This window comes from Lepisma saccharinum, chromosome 10, assembly GCF_977018435.1.
Source record: "Lepisma saccharinum chromosome 10, izLepSacc3.1, whole genome shotgun sequence".
NCBI lineage: Eukaryota > Metazoa > Arthropoda > Insecta > Zygentoma > Lepismatidae > Lepisma > Lepisma saccharinum.
In genome coordinates, this window is record NC_139238.1 from 90,523,635 (window position 1) to 90,550,219 (window position 26,585).

General features: G+C 35.0%; 1 protein-coding gene across 2 annotated transcripts in view; it reads left to right on the forward strand.

Moving 5' to 3' along the window:
* LOC145994022 (cyclic nucleotide-gated channel alpha-3-like) overlaps positions 1 to 24,681 on the forward strand; it is a 301,195-nt gene extending 276,514 nt beyond the window's left edge. For both annotated transcript variants that reach the window (XM_083130102.1, XM_083130103.1), the window contains exons 6-9: positions 5,757 to 5,924; positions 10,602 to 10,767; positions 15,228 to 15,349; positions 20,223 to 24,681. In XM_083130102.1, coding sequence (XP_082986228.1) covers positions 5,757 to 5,924; positions 10,602 to 10,767; positions 15,228 to 15,349; positions 20,223 to 20,479 — 713 coding nt within the window. In that variant the 3' untranslated portion in view covers positions 20,480 to 24,681. The remainder of the gene's footprint in view (positions 1 to 5,756; positions 5,925 to 10,601; positions 10,768 to 15,227; positions 15,350 to 20,222) is intronic.
* The last annotated feature ends 1,904 nt before the right edge of the window (positions 24,682 to 26,585 follow it).

Here is a 26,585-nt window from a genome sequence, read left to right on the forward strand (position 1 = left end):
GCTTCTGTTTCCATATGACAGTAGATGTCACAGACATAAATGTACTTATTTTTCATCACCAACATGTGTTTGTTCTTGTTTTGCTTCCACTGGAACACCATTGTGCCTCTTAGGATGTAAGTGTTCAACACAGTTCGTTTCCAGTTTTCAATTCATTGCTATTTTGACATGGAAAGAATATTTTTTGCACGACTTAAACTGAATCTGGAAATTTTTTCCTTCAAATTTTCTGCTTCTTTAATGGATTTGAAAACTTTTTAACTTTTCCTTTTTAAGGTAGAATTATACCTAAAATACTTAGAATTAATAGCTCTAGCAATTAAAATTAAATGGCAAAAGTTTACCATGTAATAAAATCTGAAAAGGAAAGGAGTCATCTCTCTTTCACCCTTCCTCTCTTATAAAAAATATTTCAGATGTAAGAGAATGAAAAGTATTTACTATACATCCATAACATGTTAATTATTCACTTCTGTACTTAAAGATTCTTTAACGCATTAACTATATTATGTCAAGAGACAATCAGAAATGATAAATGTGCAACTAATGAAAAAAAGTAGATGCTTTAATTTAAATAACATTAATATTGCTATCAGCATATAAGAATTCTCTATATTTTAAAATTTCATGCTAAGACAGTTATCAATTTCTGTGCACCATTTCTGTCATCTTTTATAAAAGAAAATATTCTTCTGAAAATATTTATTTGTATCTTTGCACCTTTGAAAGGAAAGAAACTGGTACAAAAGGTAATATGAAAAGGTTTCCAAAATGTGACTCTAAGAATGTGCAATAACACTGTTGGCATTTGTATCCTACTGTTAGATGACTTCTCATGAGAAAATTCAATTCCGTTAGAATACATTTTATGCCAATGTAAATCATGAAAGAAATTAAACTTTAATATTTCCTACTCAGAGATACAAATGTTAGAGAAACCTTTCATGCCAGTATATAGTTTTGTTTGTTCAAACCATTGGACATTTTTTCTTACTCAACATATTTCATGTTGTGCATATTGAGATTAACAAAAGTAGCATCTATGCTTTTCCACTTTTCATGTGCAAGAATGAATATTCTACTTATAAAAAAATGTTAAAACATTATTATCTTAATTGAAATCTAAATCTATATTTTTTTTATTTCTCTTCAATACTTTCGAACATTGCATGTATGAATTGGGAATATGAATTTTATTTCTTTGTTTATTCTTTATCCGATATCTATTTTAATGTTTATTACATATTCATATATAATATTGTATTTTTAATTCTACAGTGTGGCACAGGGTGAACTAATGCACATTGATGGCCTTAGAAATTAAATGGAAAGGACAAAAGCTTACCATGTAATAAATTCTGAAATCAAAGAATGTTATAATAAAATGAAGTTTTAACTACATTGGAATCAAAATGTTGATTACTTTTGATAAATATATTTGGTGATCTCTTTAGTTATTTTCTCAAATATTTCAAGCTTTTGATACACTCATTGCAGCGGGAAATAACATTTTGTACAGGGTGAAGAGCATGTTTAAAATGCATTAATTATAAAGTTTTCAATGTCTGTTAGGGTTATTAAACTGACATGCCTTTTCTATAGCAAGGTCACCTTATAAACCATGGTTCCTTGTTTCATTCCTCAACTGCGGAACATTCAGTGATATGAATCCTGCTTTAATAAAGTTTGAGTCCAGTCCTGGTTAGTCCCTCCATGCATAAAGTGGACTTAAAAGGAATCTTTCTTGGGGCATCCTCACATTGAGAAGGATCATGACATGTCTCACCTCAAGCTCTGTTAACAGATATCTATATTTTCCCATTTCAAGATATAAAGAATGTCTTTATACTACACATATATCTTAAAGATGGGGAATGCTACCATACCCAGGGTGGCAGCAATGACTTTACCGAAACCAATGCTTCCACACCCCCAGAAATATATGTGCCTGACTATGCCGGTCCCAAACGTCATTGATGACGACCAATAGAAAGTAAAAAAGGGAGTGTGGAAGGAATGTCTAAGTATCTTAAAACAATAAAATAAATGTTAGTTTGCATTTGTAGCTCTCGAGACATCTAGACAGTGTGTAAATGACCAGTATAAATCTAAAAAGGAACAAGAACTAATAGTTGTTTCGTTGCTTCTTTGATTATTATTACATTGTGCCAACTACAGTTTTTATGTGATAAAGATTGGGTTTATATTGGTTGGCAAATTGCAAGTTGGTCTTATATTGTCCCAACAGCTGTTTTCAACACTTGTTAATCTTGGGCAAGTGATTAAAAATCAGTTTTACAAACTACTTTCTCCTGGTAAGACCACATTCAAGAATATGCTGTGTAAAATATAATGACATGTCTTTACAAACATTTCAATCACAGTGCTTACTGAAAATATTATATTTCATTATAGAAGCTATTCATAACTTGGAGGTAATCATTGCCATGAATGAATGATATTTCTGTGTTGTGAATTGCTTATAGTTTGTTCCTTGAAGTGTAAAACTAAGTAAACACTCTTTAAATAGGGACGTGAAGTTTTTGTATTAACGATAACACCAAAAAGTTGAGGAAAGCAAAATAAAGTATTTAAAAGGTAGAGCATTCCCTGACATTCGCGACGAGACTCGGCAGCAAGCGGCCCGGCGTCAGAACTTGTATTTCCTGGTGAACGGGGTCCACGACAGTTGCTAGAGTCGGCTATTAAAATTACAGTTTTGATATTGTGTACTAACCTTGACTACAGAAGGTGTTGAAAATGATGTCCCTCTGCTGCAACACATTCCTGGCATCTATGAAGAAAATTGGCATTTACACGTGCAAGTTCATCTACTGTATATTCTCCCGATTTCTCATACAATACTCTCTTTTAACTCACGGATGGTGTGCGGATTGTCTTTGTATACTTTATTTTTTAGATTTTTTAAAATTTTTTAATTTTTAGATTTAAGAATTATAGCGGCTCTAAATGCTGTGGTTTTTGAAACACCCGTTTCTTGTGAGAGGTGGCGGATAGATTTCCGAGGAGACTGTTCTAACCTTTGTCCTATCTCATCGAGTTTTTCCTCAGTAAGTACACGTGGGTTTTGCTTTCCACTTTTATTCAGAACTGACCCTATTACTGTAAACGTTTTTACGAGGTTTAATATAGTGGTCCTATGTGGAACGGGAACACCAGGAAATTTTGTTGCAAAACATCGTCGAACTTTTCCACAATTCCTCTTTCCAAAGTAATACAAGAGAAGATAAATCCTTTGTTGTAATGTAAACTTTTGTGGTGCCATATTAAGCCACAATCTTCAACACACGGACACGACACAACACAACTTCCGAGGGAAGATTATACTGGCATCAGTCTGCAAAGTCAACAGAAAGGGAAAGAGAGCGAAGGCAGGGAGAGCGAAAAAAACAGACTGTAGTGTGTGACTGTCACAGGCCCCGTTCGCCAGGAGAGACAACCACTGATGCCTGGCCGCTTGCCGCCGAGTCTCATAGCGAATGTCAGGAAATACTCTGTACGTAAATGGAGGCAAGTTTTCGTTGTTTCGGAATCGCGAAATATGCCATTTTACAGAATACCACCAAATTTTACATTCTAACGTGAAAAACTCCGCGAAATATGCAGTTTAAACTGGGGATAATGCTTCCTCTGTTAAAAAAGAACTACCTGAAGTGCTCAAGATTATCACGTTTCGTTTATTGCAGTTTGGTGCAGACATGACTGATAGTGTATAACCTCGTCCTGAAATAGAATTTGCTCAGGGGAATCTTTACAGAAGGCAAATTTCGTAGGGCAGGAAAAAATATCCAGGGAAAAGTACCTGTTGTGTTTCGGAGGGGGGGGGAGGCATGCAGAAAATGGTCGCAGAGGGATTTTTTAGCATTGTTAGGGAAATGTGATGTGTGTGATTGTGTTCGAAGATTTGAGAGTTATCATTCAATAAACATTTCATATTTAGGGACTGATGAGATGAAATAGTTTTCCAAATGGAATAAATGTGGTCATTTCTCACAAAGCTAAGCCTGATTTTTTTTGGGGTCGTGAAAACTAAAATTTGTCTCAATTTTCCAGAACTAAAACAATGTGAAAATCTTAAGCATAGAACGAACAGTAAAAATGCATGTAAAAATAACACCGAATTTTGCCCTAAACCACAAAATATAACGTTAAATTGCAGTAAAAAATAACATCAAAATTCAGGGAAAAATAAAACGAAAACTTCACGTCCCTATCTATAAAGTGTTTTGTGCTACCACTTGGAGGTGCCTTGAAAACAATGATACCTATTTGTATGAGAAAGTTTTGTGTAAATTTTTACTAAAGTTTATATTTGGCTTCACAATAAATATGACAACACCAACATATCTCGACGTTAGTTTTCAGCACATTGGTACACAGTAAAAAAAACACCTATTGGCCCTAAGCTTGCACCATGCTCAAAATCACCATTGAAGTAAGTCTTGAAGCTTTCCTGGTGACGAATGATGAATAGATTCTCTCGGGCTATCGACCCAGGTGAGTTGTGGAAAAGATTCCAAGCTTTTGAGAGCTAATGTTAGCTCTTGAAAGCTTGGGATCTTTCTCACAACTCATCTGGCCAAGAGCCCGAGAGAATCTTTCATCAAAATTACCATTGCCCAATGGTATTTTCTTACATTTGGCGAACCACTTTAAGTACATTTGGCTTAATGTTTGGCCAACCACATTTGGTTACTTGTGTATGTATAAGTAAATTCTATGGCTTTAATAGAATACTGTTTTTTTTTTATTGTACCTTTTTTATTGTTGCCTTCATTCCTATTGTGTAGTGTTAAACTATCGTATCAAACTGTGTTAGTCAGTTCTGGCCACTCTGTACAATTTCATAGTTTCTAAATTTATCTTAGTTTTATATTTTTTACTTCATTTCAAAATAACAGTTATGAATGCAAACAAACAAAAAATGTTTAAAACAGCTGGACTGACAGGATCTGTTGCATGACTCCTTTATATGCATGATGATGAATGAATTAAAAATGCTTTGCATTTTGTATTTAATATTTCTTTGATGTTTCTTGAAGAGTTCTGGTGTCATGTTTTATGTCATTCATTTAATAATTTTATATTTTATCACTTTCAGCATATAAAGACATGCATTTTTAAATTTTCAGGTTGTTTTTGAAACATTCCATGGGAAGATGCACTCTCTGCATGTGTGAAATTATTCTCTAATTAAGTATTACTGCCAAAAATAATATGGTATACCATAAGGAATCACAAAAACAATTTACGTTGAACAGCATTAGGTTTAATGTGAAAGAGTGAACTGTTATATATACAAAGAATTCACAACCATGTTTTGTGCACATGAGAATTATTTATGTCGTATTTGTTAATTATCAGTAGTTATAAATAAATCAGCACGTGAAGGTGCGCGGTAGTTTTCTGTTTTAAAGATAAATAACACTGTTGTTTTATTCAGTTAGCACTGTTTAAAATATTTATTCACTTACACACAATTTACAACAATGTACAAGAATATTACGACAAGAGTTGCATGTTTGAGGAACTACTTTCTGTTCTAGTTCCAGTTGAGCAAATTTTTGTCCAAATATCTACAATTCATTGATCTCTTTGGGCTCAAAGGGTCTGGGCCATAAATCAGATTAATTACAGATTCAAAATTCATTAGCAATGGCACATTGATTTTACAAATATATGTAGGGAAAGACTTGTATAACAACAGTGTTTGATTTTTCCAATTTGTGTTGTAGGGAACCGTCGCACAGCTTCCGTGAGGTCTGTTGGCTACAGTGACCTGTTCGTGCTCTCCAAGAAGGACATGTGGGACGTGCTGAAAGAATATCCAGCTGCCAGGGTGCGCCTCGAAGCCATTGCAGTTAAAAGACTGGAGAAATACAAGAAAGCGCCACTTGAGAAAGGTCAGTATCAAACATTCAATCTTAAGCTTGTCGCAGCATGGTTTTAGGTCCGAACGAAGCACGAAAACAGCGTTAGCAGACTTAGTAGAATGTGTCACACAATATCTGAATAATTGTAATCACACGGTAGGAGTCTTTTGTGACCTATCAAAAGCTTTCGATTCTGTAAATCACGAGATATTGCTGTGGAAACTTCAAAAACTTGGTATTCGTGGACTACCACAAAAGTGGTTTCAATCTTATCTTACCAATAGAAAGCAAATTGTAGAAATCGCTCACACCACAGCAAAAGGATACGTAACACATCAACACTCCACCATGAAAGTGTAACATGTGGGGTGCCTCAGGGAAGTATTCTGGCCCTCTTTTGTTTCTTATGTACATAAATGATTTACCAAATGTTATACCTGAGGCAAATGCAATATTATATGCTGATAATACAAATATTATAGTAACAGACACTTCCAAAGATGCTCTACAATCTAAGGCTAATAACGTATTAAACAAATTAGATGACTGGTTTTTAAATAATAATCTACTCCTCAACAGCAAAAAAACAAATTACATTACATTTTCTACAATCCAAACCAGAAACCAAATAAGCCTCAATCTAATGTCTGGGAATACACAACTAGAGCCTAAAAAAAATTCAAAATTTCTGGGTATCATTCTGGATGAACACCTTAGCTATACAGAACACATAAACACGCTACAATCAAAATTAAGTAGTGTGTGCTATGCCCTTCGAGAAATGGTAGACATCTCAAGCACCCAAACTGTAAAGTGACTTTATATGGCAAACTTTGATGCTTTACTAAGATACGGTATTATGGTTTGGGGTAACAAGGGCCACTCTAATGTCCTTTTTATGCTTCAAAAAAGAGCTATAAGAATCATAGCTGGAGTAAAGAAAACTTATTCATGTAGAACTCTTTTCCATAAACTTAATGTGTTAACTCTCCCCTGCATATATATTTATGAATGCTTAATTTATGTTAAGCAAAATATTTCCAACTTTGCCACAAATGAGGAAATACATGGCCTAAACACAAGAAATAAGGACAAACTTCACATAAAACACTGCCGCCTTAACTTATGTAAGAAAGGTCCCTTAAATTCTTCCATAGATCTCTACAATAAACTACCACAAGATGTGAGGGAAGAACCAAAATTGATGATATTCAAGCACAAGATAAAATCAATGCTTCTGAAGCATGTTTTTTATTCTATAGCTGAATACATGGAAGCGACTTTTACATAAGACAAATGTACATAATGTAGTATAATCACATATTATTCTTGTAAAATTAAATGTCAAATGAAAGTGGGTAATTAGTATATCTTCTCATGTTATATTTTTTTGTGATTTTGATATAATAGCAGAGTAAGACCCAATTTTTTTACAATTTTTGGCTATATATTTTGTATTTGTAAAATCTATTAATGTACCTGTATTGTAATGTAAGTATTGACATGTCCTATATTACCATGTACTGTAATTTGTACACACCGGTAGTCCTTGGATGCAAATAAACTAAACTAAACTAAACTAGCATGCATTTTCAAATTAAATAATTACTTTATTCCAAATTCTACAGAAATAACACTATGCCATTATTTGCCAGTGAAGTGAGCAGCATATGTGAAAAGGTGCTGTAACAATAGATATTTAACACGAAAATTGGGGAAAGTTAAAATTCTACATTATTCATGTATTATTAGTTTTTACTAGTGATAAGACAAATTGTTACTATATACTAGGTGGGTTTCATGTGATGTCAGGATGTGCACAACCACCATGTGTTATTTGTCATTTGGAAGGAAATGTCCACCACCATAGGTGCCGACTCCATGGTGCTTGGGGGGGCTCGAGCCCCCCCAAATGTTTAGGATGTGGAGGCAGAGCCCCCCAAATAATTTTGCTTAAGAGGATCTAATGTATTATTTTGCTTCTCTTGTAAAGTTTATTCTGAATTGTGCCACATGAACTTAACTTTAAATACACATTTGAAATGTTCTACACAATCAACTTGGGAGCGGGGGGGGGGCTCAGACCACTAAACCATCAACTTTGTTAGTGATATGACCAGAAACAGCAAAACACATGACTTATTACTATATACTATGTATGTAATTGTGAGTATTGTTAAAATTTTTACTCAAAGAGTTTCAAAAGACTATGTGCATGAACTAGGGTAGTGGATGGGACGTTCGGACTGTAGATCCACCAACCCATCTGAAACCCCCACGCGGGATCAGTGACCCTAGTGTCGCTAGTTAAAGTTACGGGGAAGTCTGTAGTTCACATATTTTCCGAGGTTTCAGAAAGCTTGGTGGTTCTCACGTGACATTCAGAACAAAATCATTGATATATTAGGGTGATCTGTTTTGGTAGCAGATATTAAAAGTCGGGAATATTTTGCTATTATGGTTGACGAAACTTGTGACATATCTATCCGTGGACAATTAATATTCTGCATTCGAACTGTGAATAAAAATTTTGATATTTTTGAGAAATTCATTGGCTTTTGTGAAATTCTGAACACTGAGGCCAAAACTTAAAAAGGGAGAGAGTGAGTCATTCATTAATTTATTTCAGTGATCAGAGCCCCCCCAATAATTTTGACAAGTCCACCACATAGGGTTCGTTACATCTGCACCAACTGCAAGTTTGTTTTAAATCACGAATGCCTGTGTTAGCATCTCCTGAATTCCATTTGCTTACAAGAACTGGCCTCAATCACGGCTGTTTGAAGCTGCAAGGCAACAGTTTGTGACAGGTGAAAAACGCCTATTGGCAATGAAAAGGCATATCAGTTTATCAGTAAAACAATTGATAATCTTAACAATCTCAGAATCTTGAGTTTCCATTCTCCTGCACCAGTGGCCAAGCACATTGACTAATTGAGTCGTGATCTCTTGATATATTGCACACTCTGGTTTTATACAATACATATCTATATGCAGCTTCTTCTTCAAAAGCAGAACTCATCAGCCATAGATTATTTAGAAAGGTGAATGATTAATTTGCACTTTTCATGGAATGCCTGCACTTTTATATAAGATTAGTACACTACCAGTGGTTAGCAAAGCATGCTACAATACCAGAGGTGCTGGGTTCGAATTCCAGCCTGGGTGTTCTTTGCGAGTGTCCGCTCATCAATTTCATCACATCATGCTCATTTTCATGATTAGCCAAAAGTGGCAGAAAAGTGAAGTAAAATAAACAAAATCAGTCAATCAACTATCAGTGACTTATTAGTTTCCACAATAATTTGATGTTCACTAATTCCTTGCTTTTACATTCTTAATTCCTGGAGTGGTAATTACTAGACTGGATGTTAGGTACTATAAAATCCAAAATAGGCAGGCAAAAAGGTGCACTGAAATCTAGAAAATAGGCACTAGAAACATGCTACCAAATGAAATACATCGTTACATCATGCTATATTTAATTAGGACAACACACCTCAGTAGATATGAGGATTTACACTTCATATAATGGAACTGAAAATAATACATTATTTACATTCTGATTAGAGCACTATATCAATGTCACACAACAGCTCATGGCAGTCATTAAGAAATAGTCATTGATAACACTTGACAACAAGACACTTCTTCAAATTTTGAATGAAAGTGATTGACAGCTTAAGGAAGGGATAGGGATGTTGATGGCACCACTTGCTTTACCTTAAGTAGGCGACTGACCATGCACATTAGAATTTTGAAAAACAGAAAGAAGTTTTGGGTTGCTGGAAACATAAAGAAAATATGAAGTAGAATTTTTACCATACGAGGTGAAAGTGTAACATTCAGAAAATATTGGCTGCTGTACATTTGAATTGTTTTAATGTAATGCCAAGTTAATTTTGAAAATCACTTACTATACACAACTATAGACAAAACAAACTATTGTCTAGGAAACTCTAATACCCTGATATGAACTTACATTGAGTCATTTTTATGACATCTGTAACAGGAAAGAATAGGCATTTTGTCTAACATCCAGTCTCTAGTAATCACAAATAATACCAAGTGGATTGTTTGATGTTATACAGGGTTGCTAATTCTAATCAATCTTAATAATTGTACCTTTATATATATATTTTTCTAAAATTTTAAGTTAGTTGCTTCCGATTCTAATGTTTTCACAACTTGCACCTGATTTGCAACAGATAAATGCACTTTTAAAAAATAAGCTTAAAAAAAACTGGAAGTTGACTTGTTCTTCCACCTGAAATTGAATTGGGGCCTATCGATTAGAAGGCAATGATAACCATTATTCTCTCAGGAAGAATTAATCACTAATTTACAGGGCCTCCCCGATGGCGCAGTGGTAGAGTCGTCACCTTGTAATCAAGGGGCCCTAGGTTCGATACCCGGTTGAGGCACATAGTGGTCCGGATCCAACTTTAAAGTGTAGTCCCGATTAGCCTTACTGTGTATAAAGTGGACTTAAAACACCAAATCAATCAATCAATCATTAATTTGCTTTAATAAGTTATTGCAAATGTTTCATGAAACAAAGATAGTTCCAATATGTGCAGAATTCTTTAAGTTCTTAGTTAAAGTTATTAGGAATACGTGCACTTTTATATTTTAATTCTGAACAATTTTCAAGAATTTCAAATTTCTTGTAAAATATATTGCATATTGCTTTCTTTGTGTTTCCAGCGGCGATGGGTCGTAGTCAATCTACGCCAGGACTAGTGGAGTCAAAAGGTCGCATACCTTTGGAAGACATGTGGGTGTCGCCAATGGAACCTCCCAGTTCCTCTATTGGGCCTCCGCCGTACTCTGCGGACTCCCTCTTCAGTCCCTCGGCCAGTCCCAGCGTGAGGTAAGCTCCAGCGTTGGTGGCTGCAAGTTCTGCAGCGGGAACATTATAGAACATCAGAGAGCTAGATTTTGCCAATAAATTGAAACATTTTGAAGCACAAATTGGCTATAATTAATAACAAGTAAATTGTACTTGTAGTGAATAATATTTTTAATTATTCAAGTTTTGATACATTCTCTTGAGAACGTTGTTTAAGAAATACAAGTACAGGTTTTTTTGTTATTGGCTTTGGTGTCAACCTGACTAGATGGGCAATCCACAAGGATGGAAGTTCTTATGTAAAGGAGTGCCATGTTTCATTTTCGCTTGTATTCCTTTCATAGCATTTTTTCTGTTAAATGTATGTAATTTATTTATATAGCAGGTGGTACAATGTTTAAAGCATCTTACCTGCTGGAATCCATGTAATTTTTGTAAGTCTTTCTTCCTCTATCCTGGTGGAATACAGTTAATCTAGTTCTTTCTGAGCATTCTGTCTTTTCATGCACTTAAACCCTTTCAACAGTTTCAAATTTAACAAAATCAATTATCAAATGCTGGATATTAATTTTTCTCTCATCACAATACTTCTTATATTTGCTCTTCTTAAGGCTCCAAAAATACATAATATTGATTTGGTCTCTTGTTTTTTCAGTGGTGCTTCCTGAAAATCTGGACTGGTTTACTTCAACATTTCTTATTTATTGTCTCTCTTTGGTGGTGGTTGAAGAGGGTCAGCACACCACAGAACTGAAAATTGAAGAATGGAAAAACGAAAACTTTAGAATTCCTAATGTTTCTTGAAGATGCAACAAATTTCTTGAAACAGTTGTGAATTTTGTTATACCTGCTTACATTGGAGTATGTCTCTATTATTCATTGAAATTATGAAATGAACATGAAACAGAAATTTTTAACTTAATTTTGTTTCATCTATAAAGTTGGAAAACCTGAACTTTTTATGGTATTTCAATTTTCATGAAAGAAGTTGCAATTATTTTTTATTATTTCATTATTTTTTGAGATTTGAATGGATTTCTGATCAATCAGTTGTGGAAAACGCAATAACTTCTGATTCACATGTTATTGTTCTTGTTTACTATCACTTTGAAGATATTTCATTTTATGTTAGAAGCTGTGTTTCAGTTTATGTCTTTCATCTTTACTTGTTTGGATCTTCACACATTTTAATGTTTCTTTTTGCATCTTACAATATTAAATCTTGTGACTCTTCCCCAGTTGCCATGCACTTTGATTCTCAATGTTCAATTTTAATCCTCATTTTCCATTATTGTCTTGTCAATTATCTTGTCATATATTCTACATCTTCATTTTCTGTTGCAATTAAAATATACACAATTGCAAAAACTTCGATTTTTTTTCTGTGGCAAAACTGTCAGAAAATCAAATTATATCAAATTATTTCTAATGGAATCTGTAAACAAATTTTTCTAGCTGCATGCAATCCATGAATTCTGCGGTTCATTCCAGTGCTGAAAGTTTATGAATTTTTGCTAATTTTATCGATGATGTTTTCTTATTTCAATTTCACAGCTTTCGTTTACTGCTGGGTTCATTCAACCTTTTCACACTGTCCTGTCTCTCCTGTTTATAACATTTTTACTTTTACCTTGAGCAAAGGGAAAGGGCAAACTTTTACCTTGAGCAAAGGGAAAGGGCAATCTCTTCATATGATATTCTTTCTGGTCCAATGATTCCTGAGAAAGTTATTTATAAAATCTTTGTTTTACAGGCATTTGCGAATATTGATTTATGTCAAATATCCTTAACATTGCTAATGCTCTTTTGGCAGCCAGAGGTCTCTTTCTTCAAGTGGACTGAAGAAGCAGCTGATTTAGGAGGGATTCTGGGAGAGGGAGTATGAATCCTTCCCTCCAAAGTTTTAAAGTAAAATTGAATAAGTGAAAATACTTATATGAGCTTTGTTTTATAATACACAAAAGTAGGGATGTATCAGCAGTGTTTATGGAAATCAATTTATATAATTTTCTTCAGCTGGAACCAACAAGATTTGTTTTCATATTTATCTCGTAATTAATTTCCTTCACAGAACATCTGTTCTTACATAAATTTTTAATGGTTGTAAGTAGACATAAGCTTTAAAATTCTTCATGTATTGTTATAATTATGAATTAACCTATGCTTGGATAGTCTGTAGGGATTCCTCCTTAGGTACATTTCTACTTTCATGCCTATTTTCCAGACGTTTAGTTTGACTGTAGGCACTGGCGTACGCAGGAATTTTTTTTAGGAGAGGCTGAACTTGTGAACTTGGTGGGGTAATGGCACAGGGACATTTTTTTTATCTGGGAGTGTGTGTGTGTGTGTGTATGTTGGGCATGGGAAAATTCCATCTCACAAGAGCACACAAGGATTTCCTGTTTTCTTAATCAAAAGCTTACATAAATACATTTTATTTCTTATTTTTTTTTAGAATTTATGGTTGTTTTAAAAACAGATAATTCTGAAATATATAAATCTCTGAACATAGTTTTGGGCTCATTTTGAATGTGATGGAAAGGAAAATCAGAAGTTTGTCATTTTAAAGTAGGGAACAAACATTCATCTATTCATTTTATGCAGGGTGCGATTTGAAGGGGCGATAGGAAGGTTTACTCCCCTACCCCCTGTTTTGAACCATCAAATCTCTCGTTGTGAATGATACTTGTCAACCAGGGATCATTATTTCCAATCCACTTGTAAACTATATCGTTCTTATGTTGTTCCAGTTGAATTCAATTAAGTTTACCACACCATACCTACATACAAAAATTGCTGTACACAAGTGTTTGACCCCACCCAATGCTTTGAAAATTTGATGCCTCTGGCTGTCTCTCTTTTAGATGCCATGTATTTGGCAATTTTTCAGACTTCTGGTGTTTCACAAGTACTTGTGTATCAAATACTAAAACTGGGCTGTGTTTTTGACGTATTTTGAGTCGCTTCGTCATTTAATCCTGTTTGCGAACTTGTTGAGATCTCTGGTGTTGTGTCTTAAAAAATAAGTTGAGATTGTCCCCGATCGAGTCGTGGGAGGTTTAGGTTTGAAGGATTGGTAAATCGTTTGACAAACTAGTTATTTATGATGGAATTTGCTATAATTTAAGACTCTCTACAAGTACCAAAAGTACTATCATTGTACATGCATTGTACATTGAAAGCAATTTTTTCAATCTTTGGTGAGAATTGCCGGTTTGAAAATTTAGATTTCTTTTCACATGTAGTCCTATTAAATGCACACACACATGACATTTAGATGATTAGGAACGTGTGTTTTATGATGACATGTCAGGTGAACTTTAATGTAAGTGAAAGCATGTGTGCATGTTCACGTCTACAAAGAAAACCCAAAACACATTTCCACCTCACTGAAGGAATTAAAATTTTACCAACATCGGTACCTGAATGTGAATGCAGGATCAGTGCCATGAATCTACTAACCTTTACTGAACACAGTGAGATAAAATATTTGCCGTAAATCAATTTCAGTGATACCCCATTGTTGGTGTTTTATTTTCATGAAATATGAGCTCCAATTACCATTTTAAACCTTTGTTTTAAAAGTTATTCAAAAACAAAAATGGTTATTGGGGGCCATTTTAAGGTTCTCTTCAACTTTATTACTGCATTCATTTGACTTCTTGATATTTTCTAAAAAAATCGGGGGAGGGTGGACTGCAGCCCCTTCGGCCCCCCTCTGCGTACGCCAGTGACTGTAAGAGCTGTTTCATTTTGACACAGAATTTCTTCCCTTTTTATTTCAACATTCACATTCTTTAGTTTCTATGTATCATTTGGAGGTTGTAGTTACCAGAATGGGTTGGATATTCTGATGATCTTTGAAGATTTTGACCAACTCGTTACATAGGAAGTCATATGTCTGAAATTATGAATTCCTCACTATTAGGAAAAATAGTTCTCTCTCAGTGCCGCCAGACAGAAAATGAAATCACAGCCTCCCAGGAACAAACAAAGCAGTGACACACTACCATCTCCATCCCAGGTGTTACATCCTCAGTTCATGAAGGCAGGGAGCCTTCAAAATTAATTGGATAAAACAATCCCATTTGCAACATGGAAACACTTACGCAACATTAAAACCATGTTTACCACATTCATCATGAATAGATTACCATAATGTTCAATGCTGGAAACATTCTGAATTTTGTATTTTGTGCATCTAAGACATTTTGATTGAACTTTTTCAATCGATTGTTCAATCCATGTTTACAGATTCATTGAGCACATACACAAATGACATTCTGATAACCTAGCATACGCAGTGTGAAAGGGTGAATTTATTTCTTAAGTTCCATTTTTAAAGCAAGCAAATGTCGGTTCAGTGTGAAAGCCTCCTAAGGACTAATTTTACATTCTTACTTCTTTACATTGGCCTGTATATTCTATTCTATACAACTCATTCAACAATTACTGAAGGAAATTAACTTTTACCTCCACAGATCTCGAGCAACTCATGGAAGAACAACGGAGTCTCCTTTGTCAGGGACATCAAGCGGCCACTCTTCTGAAGATGAGCGACGCAGCCAGCCTCCGACCTCTGTGCCTCAAACTGCCAGATCAGGTAAGAGTGGTTGTTCACTTTGAGCACCAGAATGTAACATCAAGTTATTAACAAGAATTAAGGATTAATTGCTATGATTATATTGACAATAATTCTTATGATCTGATAGTGTACTTCTATAATTGTGTCCATTTTATTATTATTGTTGTGAAATACAAAAGTGAAACCATGTAGCCAACTAACTCTTTGGCACATTGGGGATCAAGACTCTTTGAAGGCTATGGGTTACTTGTGCTATAGAGAACCATTATTACTGCTATCTGGTTTTCTGTAAGAGAGATTGATCTCATTTTAACCTTTATTTTGTACAATGCATACTCCAAGGTTGCAGGTTAGGCTCGGCTGGACCTTTGGCATGCAAATGGGTGAATTTTTTCAAATTTTCCTCTCCATTCGAAAAACTTCTTGGATATTTCAAAATATGAAACATTACATCAGCTTAGAATTCCTTCTAGAGCATTGACGTGAAATTTTGTGTAGTTTTCTTTCACTGTTGTCTAGATATTATCAATAGTATTGTGATTACATAAGTCTATTAAACTATTGATTTTGAGAAGATATACTAATTACCCACTTTCGTTTGACATTTAATTTTACAAGAATAATATGTGATTATACTACATTATGTACATTTGTCTTATGTAAAAGTCGCTTCCATGTATTCAGCTATAGAATAAAAAACATGCTTCAGAAGCATTGATTTTATCTTGTGCTTGAATATCATCAATTTTGGTTCTTTCCTCACATCTTGTGGTAGTTTATTGTAGAGATCTATGGAAGAATTTAAGGGACCTTTCTTACATAAGTTAAGGCGGCAGTGTTTTATGTGAAGTTTGTCTTTATTTCTTGTGTTTAGGCCATGTATTTCCTCATTTGTGGCAAAGTTGGAAATATTTTGCTTAACATAAATTAAGCATTCATAAATATATATGCAGGGGAGAGTTAACACATTAAGTTTACGGAAAAGAGTTCTACATGAATAAGTTTTCTTTATTCCATCTATGATTCTTATAGCTCTTTTTTGAAGCATAAAAAGGACATTGGAGTGGCCCTTGTTACCCCAAACCATAATACCGTATCTTAGTAAAGCATCAAAGTTTGCCATATAAAGTCACTTTACAGTTTGGGTGCTTGAGATGTCTACCATTTCTCGAAGGGCATAGCACACACTACTTAATTTTGATTGTAGCGTGTTTATGACCGTGTGACTTTCATGGAGCTAGATTTACGAAGGCTGGATCAAGTGCCTTCTAGGGTAATGTTAGTTGTCAAAGGGGTGTGGCACCGCTAATATCATTAACTCTAAATTGATGACAATTTATTCTTAGTTTTCAACATCTACATCTGGCGGCATCGCCCATCTCAATAATCCATCGATGGTGGTATGAAATCGAAAATAAATAAAAAAATCCCTGATAACAAAATTATGTCAATTTCACGTCAAACATTGCACTATAAAGAAGTAGCTAGGGACATAAGAGGGAGTGGGGCAACACAGCCAATATAACAATATCACGTCACGTGCAAAATGTATAATTATGACAAAAGTTGGTCTATGTGGGCCGGAACCAGTGATGGCATCATAGTGGGGTACAGGGATGGGCGTCCCAGTTCACAGCCGAACAAGTGCATGAAAGAACCAGATCTGGCTCCAAAAGAGATAAGTTGGCACACTACCACGGATGGAAGGGCTTGGGAAGACTTCCGTGGAAACTGTATCGCATGCCCTTAACTTATACTACTCACACATATTTACGTACAAATAACAACTCTAGTGCTGTAAGTAGTGGTGATTGGAGTCCAAAACTGGGGGACAAGGTGCTAAAACTGGGGGGAGGGGCAAAGACAGTATATTTCCCTTTGTAGATAAGGTTTAGTACAGTGCGGGGGCAAAAGTGGCGAAAAGTGGGGGGCAACTGACCCCCTCGCCCCTTATAATCTCCACCACTGGCAAAGGCATTCATAAAATATGAATTTTGCCTTGAGTACCTCTCGTTTCTCTACAGTAATAATCTGTTGTTTCTTAGGTGTAGCAAAGCAGATTTATTAATACAAAATTGTCCTTTGATTTCCAAATGCACATTTGGCATAATTTATTCTCTGTTAAGTAATTTACAGTGCATTACTATTTCGTATATCGAGCCCAATTTTTACAGACTACAGAGAGTTGGTAATACTGCTCTTAAGAAGAATCGTTTTGAAGTAGTAGTAATAAGTACAGTTTTGATGTGACTCTTAAGTAAATGGCTTTATTGCGGGCGAAACTAGCAAGAAATTTTATCTGTTATTAATCAAACAGAGCGCAAATTCTTTCATTTCACTCTTTCACAGTGACTCTTTCACAGTGAGAGGCAGGAAACGGCAAAGAATGATGATGATCTTTCACAGTGTCTCACGGCGTCCACCATTTACAAACTTTCTTCCCCTCCTCCCCCCCCCCCCTTGTGGCCTGTTTACCTCAGCATCTGCTTCCTGCCCCTTCTACCCTAATTACAGCTCTCTTTATAATTATAAATGTTCTATGTTGCGAGTGAGCACTCCATTTTCTGATTATGATTTGCAGTTTGAGATTAAGAAACAAAACTCTTCTGTAAATTTCAGAACATCACATAGGCTACAGTTTGGACATTAAGACTTTGAAATATAGTGCATGGTTGGGGAGGGCCAGGAGGGGCAAATATGGGACAAGTCAATAATTTGGTTGGTACTGTTAGTTACATAAGACTAAGATTGTTTTTGGAGCAAGAAACAATAAAACAACAAAAATTGGTTTTAAAGATAACTGCATACACAGAGACTTAACGAAACTTGATCTACAGCATAGATTCCCATAAAAGATGTAACTGTGTGATGAGTGATGATATGATGAAATTGATGAAGGGAGACTTACAAGGCAGGGATTCTAACCCTAGGCCATGGTGTCGTAGTTCGCTATGCTAACATGTATGTAGGTCAGCTTGGGAATGTGAATGTTGTTGTTTATTTCTGTCTGGTAGACACTTGCTACATTTATGCATCATTCCCAAACACATTTCTCTCTTCTTGTTTTAGAGCACTTATATACAGAATTTTCTCGATTTTTAACTTCACAAAATTAACGATATTTTCGTTGATTCAAAATAATTATGTTGCCCCAGAAGCCATATGAGGTGTTCTTCAGCCCTCAAAACTTTACATATCTTTCAACGATCAGTCGATCTCGATCGATCACTCTTCCTGAACTAACAAAAATCTCCATGGATTATAAGAATAAGTGCCGACATCTAACTCTGAAGCCTAAGATAAAAAATAAAAGAACCAAAGAGACGGTTATCACTCCATCTTCCCAGGAGATAATTGGTTACTCCACCCCTAGCCTCAAGATACCAATATGTCCATTTAACGCAGATGAAATCGTAAATTAAAAGGAGATAAGTAAAACTTACAAGTGGATTGATTCTTAATCAGGGCGACAGACTTTAGTAGACTGATCTTTCAGAGTGACTTTGCTTTCGATATATATGGTACTTTCGGTAAAGGTTTTGTATTTAAAATGAATGCAAAAGTTCCATTGTGTTTCCTGCTGCTGAAACATACCTACTCCTTGCATGTGGTTCTACTCTGAACAATGATATGTGTAAATTTGAAATTCCAAGAACTTTGCATGTGCAACTTTTCGCTTGGCCAATATTTTTGTCCACGGGGGTCCATACAGAGTGATTAATACACAAAGACGACACAACTTGTCAGTGGCTCCAAGTTATGAATAGGTTTCACTTTCATTAAAGAAATATTATATTTTCAGTAAGTGCTGTGACTGAAATATTGTGAAAGAAACACTGTTACATGTGACTCTAGAATTTGCAACATATTCTCGAATGTGGTCTCGACAGGAGAAAGCAGTTATTAAAACTGATTTTGACTCACTTTCCCATGGTTGGGCAAGTGTTGGAAACAATTGCTGGCTCAATGTAAGACCAACTTCAATTTGTCAACCAACATAAACTCAACCTTTTTCACATAAAATGTCTGGTTGGCACAATATTTCTGATTACTTTGGTTTACATTTGTCCTTGAAAACTTGTCTGGGGGATTGTGCATTACTTTGGAGTTGTGTTTGATTCATTTTTCATGGAAGTCCTTTCTTTTCAAGTGTCTTGAAATACTACTACTACTAATAATAAAACCTACAGAAATCATGTGCTTTACCAAATTTGCGTTATTTCATAGTCATTATTTCATAGGCATCATTGTTCACATCCTTGCAACATGGACATTTTACACTGTTCTCGCATTTGCAAACTATAGAGATCCCTGATCATATCCAAGGCAAGAATGCTAATGTTTCAGCTATGTGGGACAAACTAAACTTAAAAGTTCGTGGTTACGTTTCACTTAATCTTACCCTGGGAGAGAGCAATCCAATGTGGACCACTCCTGTAATTTTCTTTGCCTTGTATCCTCTCCTTCGCTTTAATGTCAGGTTTCCAATAGCAATGTTGCTCTTTTCTTTCCTTTCACATGCTTTTTCATGGCCAGACCATCAAAACCTTCTTGATTTAATTAATTATATTTGGACATGAATAGAGATAAGGATGTTCAGAATCAAGTAACTTTCTGCACTGTCCTGTTCCTTTCTCTCTTTTAAGTTAAAAGATTTGTCTAGAATTTTATGTTAGATGATGTAGTGTGCTAACTTATGAATAATTATTTCTTTTGTGGTCATGTGTGAGCAACACAAAATTGTATTTTAGTTAAGTATCTAGAAGTTTCTGTTTTTGAAAAACTTGTTGTTATTTATTAAACATTGTATCTACTGTACAGAGTCAGTAACTCAATCATGTTGCTTCACCTTGAGTTCATCTATTTCAATATGGCTCTTTTCTCTCCCAAGGTACAATGTTGCCGTGCAACAGTATGACACAGTTGGGTCAGGAGTCATCACATGAGGCCTTAATTGCAGAAATCAAGCGGCTTCGAGAGCGGCTGATCACGCTGGAGACAGAGAATGCCTCCATGAGCATCAAGCTCAGCCAGCAGCAGTGGGAGGTGGAGCATCGTCTTGCAGAAATTGAGATGCAGATCTGTGGCGCAAGCAGTGCTGGCAGCAGCACGGAAGACAATGAACGCAACAGAGAATCCATTATATAGATAGATATGCAGTGATGCATTTACGAAGACGGGTAACTCTGCAAAGAGGTGTTTTAGTGCTGGAGTACATTAGCTGTGTTCTTACAATATGGGCCAATGGAATATTTTCTCTCCAGACATTCTTTAGACATCATATATTTATTTGTGTGAAGAAATAAAGACAGTCATTCCTCCTTTTTCGATCTCACATGATCTGAACAACAGATGTTTTTTGAGAAAAAATCATTATGAGAATGTTTGTGTGAGCATGAGTTCCGTGTGCGTGTTCATCTTCTTATGCCATGGGAAGAAGACACTCAGCGAGTGGCATGTTTTCTCGTTTCGTTCTTTCTTGCTTCAGGAAAATATTATTGCTGTTTCCAGAAAAAAATCGCTGCCTGCAACGTAACAAAGACTAGAGTGAGGTTGATTCAGTTCTTCCGTTCATTTTACTTCTTGAAGAAATACTCACATCGCAATTAACAAACTAAAATATTCCTTTTCTTTTCCTTGATGTGAATACTGTTTCCTTAGCTGCTTAAGATACAAGTGATGTAGCCAGCACAAATGGACATTATTTAAATCCATTTTCCTTAGTACCCCATGTCCTTTCCTTCTGCAAGTACTCTACGTAGCCCCTCCCCTTTCTGAAGACTCTATACTATCAGCTGTCCCTTGTTACCAAAAAATAATAAGTTTTCTACTGACTTCTATTTTTTTTCTAAACTATGACTTTCGGGAATCTAGATATCATGTACAGGAATTTTTGAAAGTTTTAAAGAACTCATTCTCTTTGTGAGAGAATTTCATTTTTCAAATATCTTCAAAACTATAAAATAAAGAAGTGGAATTAAAGCTCTTTAAATGGCTGTAAAACATACATACCTAAACATTTTAAGTGGTCTGCAAAATACTGCAGATTCAATGTAAAGAGGATGAAGCAAATATGTTACCTAATATCATTATGTGTTTATTAAATTTATTAGGTTTCTTACAAAATTGATACAATTGCAATGTTTTGCTTTAAAAAAAACAGTAATATTTCTCATAAACATCTGTAGAACAGTAACTTAGATATTTAAAGAACATCAATATGAAAGAGATCAGACCTGTGTAAGTATTTTATCATTTATAGAGCAAAGGATAGTAGGCAAAATTTGACAGCACACAAAAGTTGCATAATTATTGCATGGCCTTAGAATAACATTGCATGTGATGATATTTAATATGAATTATCTATTGTTTTCATTTTTGCAATGCCTTTCTGCTACTTATGGCTAATCACGATGTTGAGATTAGATGATGATTTGATGAAACTGATGAAGAGACATGCACAAACATACCTAGGCTAGTTAATAGAAAGCACTGAAGGTTCACCAATACTTTTTTAATGGTACCACGTGTATCAACAGCAGAAGTGGAAAAGATTTCAAATAAAAACAACATTTTTATCATCACTGCCAACCATGTACAATAATGGAAGATTGTCACGCTATGCACCATTCTCAATTTAGTCCCCTTGTTTCTGGATGTACCTCTTCTCACATCAAATCGAGTAGATTCAAATTTACAACAAACCAAAAGTTTTGAAGGCTAAGTCTTGGAATCAGATTTTCACGCAGCACATCAAGTCTCATTGTTGCTATCTTCTGGTTCTCTGCAGCTGACTAGACTACTTCTTTTCAAGAAGCTCAATTATCTTAATGTCTGGGTCAAAACCAGGAACCAGTGCTAACCATTTAGTTACAGTGGAACTGTAAACATTTACTGCAAGAAATGAAACTCTACGTTTCATTCTTAAGTAATTATTTTTTATTGTATGTTGAAACAAAAAAGCACCTGAAAGATTTTGAAAATGAAATTTAGTTGCTGAAGAGACTCTGTTATTGGCCAGGTCAAGAGACTGGATGACAGTGGACACAGGCAGCTCGCTTTGTGATTTATTTATATGCTGATTTGAGTATCAGCAAAAGAGGTAAAGTGTTCCCCTGTGCATAGCACCACGCCATGAAGGCGTATAGCGGGTGTGTGGGTAACGCCCCACACTTTCTTGATCCGGTCGTGAGTGGGGGTGATGTGATCAGCAGCTAGTTAGAATTCAGTTAAGGTGCACTTTCAATTTATTCCCACCAAAGATCACTGGGTTACAGTAAAGGGAATGGCAAAACATTTCTACTGGTTTGTTTTGGAATAGAAATACATTATGAAATGTTCAAAAGTGTTTTCTTTTTCCATGTACAATTACAACCTCCCTCCATGCAATGATCTTTCTTTAATCAAACCCTCCCTCGTGTTCGTCCTAATATGTTAGAAGTAGCTAACAGAAGGCTACAATCAGGATTTAATTTTAGGGTGGACTGTGAGGGGTAACGATTGAGTGAGAAAGTTAGGACTCCAGATATGCCCACCTATGAAAAGTACAATATTTTCTTAGCAACAGAACACATGTCCCTAAATTTTTGGGTTCTAATGGGGCATCAATTCCAAGACTGTGCATAGCAAAGGCAGTGTGATAACCATTCGGCTACATGGAATAGGTGTGGATGAATCATCTTGAGGGTCATTTTTATGTACTGGGAACCTTTAGTGTTGGATAGAATTTGCTTTGTTCTATAACTACTTTTCAAGCAGATAGTAAATATTGTATTTATTTTCTTACAAATAGTGATGAGTGAACAACTCAGTGAAGTCACTATAATATTTGCTGCCAGTAAGATTTTTATTTGTTTTACAATACTTTATTATCTTTTTTAAGGAGAGGTATAATTTAAAAAATATTGAAGAAACTAGTCATGAAAATAGTATGAGGTTCTTTCTAGACAATGAATACACGAAGGCATAGAGACATGTGTTTGTTTTATCTACTTAATCTAATCATTATTTGCAATGAACCTAAAGAAGAAAGAAGTGGCATTAAATAATCAAAAAATCAAACAGAGTATCAAAAATACATTATGGCAGTAATATTAAAAATAAATTTTGCTAACTTTAATTTGAAATATATTCCATAGATGCATCTAGAAAGTTTTTAAAAGGGGCTTCAGTTGCTGAAAAAAAGTATTGGGAATGCCATTATGGAAAGGAAAATGAAGGAGTAATTATATTGAGTTATTTTCTTGAAGAAAATGAATGCGAAGGGATACTGTGACCTCCATGTACCCCTTTGGCATGCTTGTGTGTCCTGTTGACTAGGAAATTCTTTATTGAGTTTTTTGTCAGCAAAAATGTAACATTTTTCTATTCTGGTCTGATCCCTATCAGAATCTTTCATAGAAATGAATTGAGAATGCTTTATTCATAGAAAGAGGCAGAGAAAATCACCACTTGTAATTCACGAAGCAAACAAGAATTTTTTGTAAGAAAAAGGAAAACAAATTTAAAACGAAAGTTTGAAATTTTTATTCAGCCAGAATTGCTTTCAATATGAATTTAGATGAAGGAGTATGGGAATGTTTGTGCCAAAATAAGTCTCAGGTTTTAAAAAATAAGAAAAAACAGATTTAGACTAGTGTGGAGACACAAAGACCCTTTCTATTCTTTTCCTCATTCCTTCAATCATCCTATCTTTTTCTTTCTTTCTTTTTTCTAAGAAAAAGGATACCTGAGTTGTCCAGCGCAAAGTGCATGTGCTACTTACAAATAAAAATATTGTATTCAATATTAGCACTTTGATATCCTGCTCCAACATATTATACAAAAGACAAATGTTTATACTGTTAGTAGTTGATTACAACTTATCTTTAACCAAAGTTCCAAGATACCGTGCAGACTTTACATCGAATGCTAGCATGTACATGTTACTTGTCAAATATACTGGACTCCAAATATATTATGTTTCAACCATTCACACAAAGCTTTCACGAGCTCATTAGTTTAAAAATAGTTATTGTTTACTAAGTGAATTATTAACCATTATTTGTGATAGAAGCATGTTCGAGTAACAAAAGTTTTCAGACAATTAACCAATTAATATGTTATATCTTCTTAAATGAATAATTAACTTGAATTTATTTCCATTTCTTTTTTTCTTTTTTGCATTCAAGAAATTGTGTTCTTTTTTAAGGTCTGGCATTGGCCCATACAGCACACAACACATATCCAGGAGACGTCTAATGAACATCCTCTGGATATCCATAGGATATCCCGGAATGTCCAGTAGACATCCATAGGATGTCCCTGGATATTCATATGTCCGTCCAGGGGAGTCCATAAAATATCCAGGAAATTAGACATTCTGTGGATCATTTTTGGATGTGTTTTGGACATTCTGGATATGTTTCAGATATTCTGTGAATCATTTTTGAACATCTTTTGAACATCCTGTGGATCATTTTTGGATGTGTTTTGAATATTATATGGATCACTTTTGGACATGTTTCGGACATGAGTTCACGTGATTTTCTGGATGTTTTTATTTCATTGTGGATAAGGATATATTCTGGACTAAAATTGTACCTAATCTGGACATTATGTTGGTATTTTTCGCACATACTTTGGATACGAAAATAACATTCCTGGACTAGATTTACAAAAATCGAAGAACTCGAGTACACATATGCTTATAACAAGCACTCCACCTTCTCTCTCTTTCTCTATCTCTGACTCGCTCACTCACACACAAAATTCACACACACACATATCTACACATCCGAAAAGTACTTTGTATTCACATGCATAAGCATAGTAAGCAGCGCTTATTCTTCACTACTACGCAAGGCAACTGCCGTTGTGTTTGTGATGAGAGACAAAGAAAGTCTCGTGGCAACTTTCACATGCTTGGCGCACATGCGTGACTCACTGAAAAGACAATAGGCGTACAGACAATGCAATTCCTGTGGGAGATGTTTTTAATTTACGATTTATTACTGCATAACAGAGTTTGAGTGCTAACATAATTGACACTAGATACTATGACTGTATCTTTACACATTTATGTCAAATTTGTGATAACACGTGGGCGTATTACCACATATTCCATGAATATCCAGAACGAGACGTCCTATGCATATCAAGGTTTGGAAATTCTCTGGATATCCAGGAAGGAATATCCCATAGACATCCCATGGATATCCAGAATCTTATGGAATCCATTGGACATCTTATGGACATCCACAATATACATGGATCTGAATTGGACATTGTGGATGTCCCTTGGAGATGTGTGCTGTATGGGGGCATTATTTATTCTGCATTCTTTAGAAGAACTACGTGAATTTTAGTTCATCACTGTTGTGTTGCTTTTTCTTGGTTCTTCGGAATTGTGTAAACTGAAAAATGAAAATATTTCATGAGAGTATTATAATCTGAAGAAAGCTCTGTGTGAAAATTTCAGATGTTTATTACTTGTTCATTTACAAAACTCACTCATCTTTTTTGAAACATTTAATTGTTATTTTCTAATATCAAACCTATCTAGATTTGATTTCTATCAATTTATAAATTAACGATTTTGAAATATTTAATCTCTCCAGGATCCACAGATTCATCATCATATGTTTATAGAAATATACTTCACATACACAGGCACATTACTATCACATACTCTTCTCAATTCCATTAAATATCCCCATCGGAGGGTTAATCACAACCATAAATCTTAGTTCCTCCATTAAACAGGATCGGGGAAGGGTGGGTATTCATCTTTGTTTCCTTGACTGTGTTTCAAGGGTGGCGAAAGATTTTCAGTTCCTTCCAGCACCAACAATACATGAAATACCAGTTATGTAACATCTCGATGATCGAAGGAAAACTTGATGAATCTCAAATGTTTTTGTTTGTTTGAATTGTGCTTTAAGTCCACTTTATACAAAGATAGGCTAATCGGGACTGAACCTACAGTTTAATGTGGGATCCGAACCACTATGTGCCTCCACTGGGTATCAAACCTGGAACCCCTTGATTACATGGTGATGCCAGTATGCCATCAGGGAGACCTCAATGTTTTCGTACTTGATTATGTACTCTGTTAATTATATCATTATTATAATTATTTTACATATTCAAACTTACATGCAAAAATGTAAAACTATATCTAGTTCAATGAGAGATTAATTGAAGAAGTCTAGCTTATGCCCAAAAAGGCCAATAGGGACTATTTTTTAAAATCTTTATTCTCTTTTAATCTTCA